At 30.2% G+C, this 7,500-nt stretch overlaps 1 protein-coding gene across 6 annotated transcripts in view; it reads right to left on the bottom strand.

Annotated features, from left to right (window-relative positions):
- LOC124954495 (neogenin) overlaps positions 1–7,500 on the bottom strand; it is a 30,537-nt gene that overhangs the window by 2,474 nt on the left and 20,563 nt on the right. For 3 of the 6 annotated variants that reach the window (XM_047507534.1, XM_047507542.1, XM_047507560.1), the window contains 21 exons: positions 7,243–7,405; positions 6,957–7,084; positions 6,697–6,856; positions 6,208–6,323; positions 5,288–5,693; positions 5,054–5,198; positions 4,819–4,947; positions 4,512–4,718; positions 4,143–4,434; positions 3,866–4,024; positions 3,501–3,706; positions 3,219–3,374; positions 2,932–3,094; positions 2,662–2,856; positions 2,199–2,237; positions 1,807–1,939; positions 1,488–1,720; positions 987–1,091; positions 519–730; positions 169–379; positions 1–93 (listed from right to left, as the gene is read on the bottom strand). The exon at positions 1–93 is cut by the window's left edge and continues 47 nt beyond it. In XM_047507534.1, coding sequence (XP_047363490.1) covers positions 1–93; positions 169–379; positions 519–730; positions 987–1,091; positions 1,488–1,720; positions 1,807–1,939; positions 2,199–2,237; positions 2,662–2,856; positions 2,932–3,094; positions 3,219–3,374; positions 3,501–3,706; positions 3,866–4,024; positions 4,143–4,434; positions 4,512–4,718; positions 4,819–4,947; positions 5,054–5,198; positions 5,288–5,693; positions 6,208–6,323; positions 6,697–6,856; positions 6,957–7,084; positions 7,243–7,405 — 3,651 coding nt within the window. The remainder of the gene's footprint in view (positions 94–168; positions 380–518; positions 731–986; positions 1,092–1,487; positions 1,721–1,806; positions 1,940–2,198; positions 2,238–2,661; positions 2,857–2,931; positions 3,095–3,218; positions 3,375–3,500; positions 3,707–3,865; positions 4,025–4,142; positions 4,435–4,511; positions 4,719–4,818; positions 4,948–5,053; positions 5,199–5,287; positions 5,694–6,207; positions 6,324–6,696; positions 6,857–6,956; positions 7,085–7,242; positions 7,406–7,500) is intronic. The other 3 variants (XM_047507551.1, XM_047507578.1, XM_047507568.1) reach the window with 3 other exon arrangements.

The raw sequence follows: 7,500 nt of genomic DNA, 5'->3' as shown, positions 1-7,500 counted from the left end.
AAGCTAATCGGTTCTTCGCTAATTGCGACGTAGACCCTTGAGGCTTTTTATACGGACTACCAGACATCGTTGGTCTTACCGTTACTTGTGATACTAAAGGCATTATTAAAATACATGTAAAAACAATTGATAGATTATACGTAAATATTATTGCATATTAAAACCAACCTCCGTGTTTCTGCTGTGCTGGGGTAGAAGGAGCAGATTGAGGAGGAGGTGCTGGTACGCTAAAGCTTTTCAATGGATGTCCTTGAAGCCTTTTACTGGTGCTACTATCTAACGCCGTAGCACTACTAGTAGGCTGATTACCACTGCCATAGTGACTGGAAGCATACTGGCTACTCCCACTGTATGACTGTCCACTTTGGCTATATGGTAACTAAACGAATAAATAAGAATAAATGCTATAATATGATAGTGATATTTCATGTCTTTAAAAAAAAAAAAAAAAAAAAAAAAAAAAAAAAGGAAGAAATAAAAGAAAAAATAAAATACTTTTTACAGAAAAAGTCTCTTACTTGACTTTGTAGAGGTTCGTAAGAACTTGGCATATTACAAGAATCTGGACTCGATTCTGGTGTTGGCTCTAACGTGATGTGCGCTCGGCTTAAACTGTATTGTGCCACGGTACGTGGATAATTTTGTCTCACCGACGGAGCATCCGTGCACGTACTGTGTATTGTTGGCTGTGACAAACTGCTATTGACAATTGGTGTTGCAGTTGCTATAGCTGGAAAAAATTAAAAGATCACTGTCCATAATAGGATAAACGAAGGGTGTGTCTAAAAAAAAAAAAAAAAAAAAAGAAAAAAAAAAGAGAAAAAAGAAATACAAAAAAATTAAAAAATTAAAAAAGATTAAAAAATATATAAAAAATAAAATAAGAAAAACTATGATAGAGAATGATAAGTTTGTGAATGTTGTAATGAATTCTCATGGAGATGTATGTATGTATGTATGTAGATAGTAGCTTAGAAGCTACTTACGCTGATGTACAGGTGCACTGTCGACAGGAAGTGTTATGAGTTTAGGTTTGTGGCTTCCCCGACTGTGCTGTCTGCTCAGGGTAGAGCACTTCTCATCAGTGTTACCTAACATTGAATAAATGAAACAAAACCAAATAGCAAAATCAGAATAATGATAAAAAAAAAAAAACAACCATACTGTGATAGCATTGAATTAAAAAAAAAATAAAAAAATAAAAAAAAAATAAAAAAAAAAAATAATAAAGAAGAAACAAAAAACAAAGAATTATGTTTTAAGAGAGGGAAAAAAAAAGAAAAAAAAGAAGAAAATCATCAAAATCGTGTCGTCTCGTGTGAAATGTCCTATTCGTGCAGTTTAAATAATATATTGCTCACATATCATATAGAAAATAAAATATCTTTGTTTGGTGGACGATGCACTTATTATAATTTGTTGAAATGGATTTTTTTTTCTTTTTTTTTTTTTTTTTTTTTTTTATTCTCAATTTAATTTAAACTCACCCATATAACTAGGTACATATGTGCGCTTGTCTAACGAGCTGGAATTTCCATGTACATTATCTTGAGTATACTCCTGATTTCCTGATCTTGGTAAAGTATTACTAGCAACACCGCTCGTAGATGCTTCACCATTGATAGAAGACTTTTCAAGAGCTTTTAATTCCATTTGATCATGATGAATCCACAGGTCCGGTGGTTTAATATTTGTTTTTAGATTCGCATCTTTCATATATCTACATTCAACAAATAATGTAAGATTGTTAATTATTCTTTAATATTGTCATAAAATAACATAATAATTAATAACAATAAATGTTACCCTTTCTTTCGATCCGGCGAATCCGGATTACGTTTACAGCACATTACAACAACGACCACTGCTATACCAGTAATCAGGATAACTGCACAACCTACTGTAATGTAGATCAATATATTGGATAGACCACGGTCATCTGGAAAATTATTAACACGTTCATTTTATAGGAGATTTGTAATAATCAATTTTTTATGTTGAAATAAGTGGTTTATTTCTTTTTATATATATATATATATATATATATATATATATATATATATTTGACCATATCTACTTATAAAAACGAAATAATATACAAATAACATATCAATCAAAAATTACATTCGAGCAACATGCTCCATCAATGGAAAATAAACAGAGGAAGCTAGAGAGAAGAGATGATAACGATATCTTACCTCGAACATGCAATTCATCATAGATATCAATGCCATTGCCTAGCACAGAAAAAAAATTAAAAACACCATAAGTAACGCATTGCCTTTGTACGAACAACAAAACATACTGAAAAATGAAGAAAAGAAAAAAAAAAAAAGAAAAAAAAAAGAAATAAATAAAAGAATAATAATAATAATAATAATAATTACAAAGACAAAAACAAAAATTAAAAAAGGAAAACAGAAAAAAACTTGTAAGGTAACAATTAAAATAACCTTACACACAACATATAAATACTTATGTTCAAGACCATTTCCGAGTTAATTATATCATAGACCAGATTTAATACTCAGCAACACATTAAACGACTTCCTTTAAATAAACAGTAACAGACCATCGATAGTAGAACATCTGGCGCAACAAAAAAAAAAAAAAAAAAAAAAAAAAAAAAAAAAAAGAAAAAAAAAGGAAGAAAAAACTTACTTTGCGGTGTTTTAAATGAAACTGTTGTCGAAAATGGTCCATATCCTTTCGAATTACGTGATTGAATCTTGAAATAATATGTCGTACTTGGTTGTAACATTTTGATTACAAATTCTGTCTTATCACCAATCACAGCTTCGATCAACCAGTCACGATCCCATTTATTATTATCCGTAGAATAAAAGATTATATATCCTGATAATAAAATATTTTGTTATTATCACAATTATCACATCTATTATATTTATAATTAAATACAATTTTATTAACCAGTGATTGGTCCATTTAGCTGTTTAGGTGGTTGCCATCGTAGAATTACTGAAGTCGGACGATCTTCGACACTATGAACACTTAAATCCCTTGGTGGAGAACTCGGTGCAGCTTCCTGAGTTTGATTCAATACTACCATACTCCATGGTGATTCTCTTTTTCCCTATAAGAAAGATTAATTGTGTGAAAAAAAAAAAAAAAAAAAAAAAAAGATAAAATAAAATAAAAAGCTTTTTTACTTTCTTTTTTCCAAATTCCTATAATTTATATAAAATCATATTATATACCTTGATAACTTTAACAGTGAATTCGTATTGTGTATTAGGTTTTAGATCATTTATCATACAATTTAAATCAGTGGCGTTGTAATATTTATAACGAGGATTGCTGCTATGATGATATGACGTATAACGTACGACATAATAGCGATTATCTGTTACATACTGCAAATGATAATATTTAATAAGTTAATGATTGATCGTAATTATTTTTAAATTATGTGTACTTAAAAAAAAAAATAAAAAAAGACAAAAAAAAAAAAAGTTATATACTAATATAATTAGATATACTTGGCTTTTTGGGAGAGTTGTATCAGTCCAATAGAGTACTACAGTAGCTGCTGATAAAACGATCGCTTTAAGACCAACCGGTGGTATTAAAGGCACAACATATTCGGATACAGAACGTTCTGTAGTTCTTACATTTGCATAAGCTGGCTGACCTTCACCAGCCTCATTTGTTGCTCTTATAGAAATAACGTATTCCGTTGTAGGTTCTAATATAAAAATGAAATAATGAAAAAAAAAAAAAAAAGAAAAATTATATTTTGCTTATATATATAAATATTTATATCTATAAAATATACTTAAAGTATAAAAATAATATACTTACATATATATATAATATATTTAAAAGGAATTATAAATATATATACCTAAAGATTCAATAGTAAAAAATCGTTGTTTTCCATCAAGAACTTGATCTTCAACATCAGGATATCCTTTACCCCAACCAATTCTATATCCTCTAACTTTAATACTCTGATCTTTCGGTGGATTCCACCAAAGCGATATAGAATCAGCCATAGATTTTGCTATTAAAAAAAAAAAAAAAAAAAAAAAAAAATTTATATATATATAAATAGCATTTATGATAATATTATAATTGATAAGTATGATTGAAGATAAAGCTTGTTGATAAAATGAAATTACTTCTTATGTGACTAGGTGCACCCGGCACGTTAGTCTCATCTAGATCATTCTCATATGTTTCTATAGTCATCCATTCGGTCCAAGGTCCAGTTCCATTAACATTTAAGGCACACATTCGAACTTGATATATGACATGCTTTTCGAGGCCAGTAATCACGTACAAACGTTGATTTCCTTCGGTTGTAACTGAATTTGGTGAGAAACGACGATCGTGTCGACGATATCGAATTTTATAACCGGTAATAATACCATTTTGACCGTCCAACGGTGGTTCCCATCTTACGATAATACTCTAAATACATATACAAAATTTTTTATCATTATTTTATAAATGATTATAATTAATAATTATTAATATAAAATTCATACAGTTGAACTAGCTGCTTCTAATGTAACATTATGGGGTGGTTGTGTAGGTTGAGCACTGTGTGTTCGAACTAGAACATCTCTAGTATATGCACCAGGACCATTTTCATTGACAGCTTGAACTCTAATACTGTATTCTGTATAAGGCACGAGATCTACCAATTCGTACGTTGTACTTGTGGTTTCACGTGTTTTTTCCTCGACATCTCCCTGAAGATCGAGAAAATATGAATTATAACAATTGATAGATAGATAAGTCCTTAACTTAAAATAATAAACGATGGGGTATAATAATAGGTTGATTATCTACCTCCGTATATGTGATAATATATTTAGAAATACGTCCATTAATAACTTGCGGTTCGTCCCATGACAAAGCAATGCTTGCACTGCTAGTTGCGTGGCCTTCTAAATTCATCGGTGGTCCTGGGACATTTGCCTGTTAAATTTAATTAAATATAAATATATACGAGAGATACAAACCTATGTACATACATATATACATATATACGACTCTTATCTATTAAAATAAAAAGATATATTACCTCAGACTGAGTGGTCACTTGTAATACTTCACTAGAAGCACCAGGACCTCTTGAATTTTGAGCAACTATTCGAAACTGATAAGTCATACTTGGCTGTAAACTTGATATCATTGCCTCTAATTTTTGAGTGTTGACAACACGTTCTCTATCAACATATTATTATCGTCTTCTTTTTTATCTCAATATTATCTTCTCACCATTAAGAATTACGATTAGAGTTTATGAAGAAATTACCTTTGTACACCTTCCTGTTTATAATAAATGTAATAATTTAAAATATCGCCATTTGTATTTTCCGGTTCTTGCCAACGTAAAGTGACGAATCTTGCAGTAACGATGATTAAGCTCAAATTTCTAGGCGCGGATGGTACGCTGCCTTCAATCGACTCGATGCTTTCTGTATCATCTACAAAATGGGTATCTGGATCGTAAAGGGAGCTAGGATATTTAACCAATCCTGGAAGATCGGTTGGATCATCGGAAGGACTGATCGATAACGGAGGATTTGGTGTAAATGCCGATAATGTGTGTCCTAAGAGTGTACTGGGATGTTGCCATGTTTTATTATATAAAGGACGATACAGTAATTTTTTTTTTGGGACGGACTTTGGAGTCGTTGCTTTGTGAGCGGTTGTTTTTTCTTCATACATTCGTTAGCATGCAGCACAGTTAAGGGGGAAACGTTATGGGTGAAAGAAAGAAAGAAAGAAAGAAAGAAAAAAAAAAAAAAAAAGAAAAAAAAAGAAGAAAAAAAAAGAAAAAAAAGAAGAAAGAAAGAGAAAAAAAAAAGAAAGAAAAGAGATAAAATTAAATTCACAAATAAAAAAATAAATGAATTTTAATTTGATGCAATTAAATAAATCACATATATACAGTTTTCACATAAAGTCAGATGACACATTAAACGATAATTATGATTAATATGCAATTAAATGGACTTCATGTAAATTCTGTATATATCTTCATGATCGAATACTTTATGATCAATATTTTATGATCGAAAAATTATAAAACTAATAAATTTATCGACTATGATAAGAAAAAAAAAAAGAAAAAATATATATATATATATATACATATATCCAATAAAACAAATATAGAAATAGGAAAGAATATTATTTGACTTTTCTATGATATAAGGTATGAAAACTCACTAGGTTGATTAATAGTAAGTCGTGCCGAGGCTTGGACACTACCAGCAGGATTTATTCCTATGCACTGAAATATTCCAGCGTCTATCGCAAGAAGGCCATTGATTCTAAGATTGTTACTGTAAATTGTATTGGAAATAAATCAATATTATGTTACGCGTATGTTGTTAACAAGTAACTATATTTTCATTTGTTTATAATAAATAGGCCTAAAGTTTTCAACTGATTTTAAAAATCAATTTACTCTTTTTAGAGATCATTTAAGTTAATTATTCTTTTTTGTTTTTCAGAGTATAAAAATGTATCTAGGCTTGTAGTTTCACAATCTGAAAAAAGACAAAAAAACAAAAAATTAGCCTAAAAAATCTCCAAAAGAGTTAATCGATTTTTAATATCGCCTAAAAACTTTTAGCCTACCGTATATGTATATGCGCGCGCGCGCGTGTGTGTGTGTGTGTGTGAGCAAATGTGTATGTAATCTATAATCCATACCCATTAATTATTTGCCAATATTCGTTAACAGTAATTCGTTCTCCATTTTTCAACCACGTAACTTTTGGTTCTGGTTTTCCATAAATCTCACATTCAAATTCTAAATCTTGACTTTCACTGGCTATCTTATCTTCCGGTTTCTTAATAAACTTTGGCGGAACTAAATTGTTTATTTGAAATAAAGTTTAAGAAATTATGAATTCACATTGAAGAAAATTATATGAGAATCAATATATATATATATATATATTGTAAATAACCTTGAACTATGATCTCGGCAACAGAATCTAACGTCTCAACCTCATTTTCAGCACGGCATTGATACGAGCCATGATCTGCTTCTTTAAGATCAGTGATCATTAGACTCGACGCGGCTATTTTACGATACCTGCGAAGAGAGAGAGAGAGAGAGAGAGAGAGAGAGAGAGAGAGAGAGAGAGAGAGGGAGGGAAAAAGAGAAAAAAAAAAAGAAAAAGAAAACAGAAAAATAAAATGTAAACATTAGTATACTGGAACAATTCTTTCAAATATAATTTCACATCGTACCTAGAGTCGAACGATCCTAAGTCTATAGACACACCATCTTTCAGCCAAAAAATTGTAGGTTTAGGATAGCCATTAGCAGCGCATTCCAAAGTAACGGTGGAACCTTCAACGGCTACTTGTTGCGAAGGTTGCGCAATAAAAATCGGTGGTGAGGATCCTTGGTCTGTTAAATAAAATAAAATTAAAAAAAAAAAAAAAAAAAAAAAAGAAGAAAGAAAAAAAAAGAAAAAACAAAAGAAAGAAAGAAAAAAGAGAAAG

Source organism: Vespa velutina, chromosome 1 (genome assembly GCF_912470025.1).
Source record: "Vespa velutina chromosome 1, iVesVel2.1, whole genome shotgun sequence".
NCBI lineage: Eukaryota > Metazoa > Arthropoda > Insecta > Hymenoptera > Vespidae > Vespa > Vespa velutina.
Note: the sequence above shows the minus strand (reverse complement) of the source record. Positions and strands in the feature narration are given on the sequence as shown.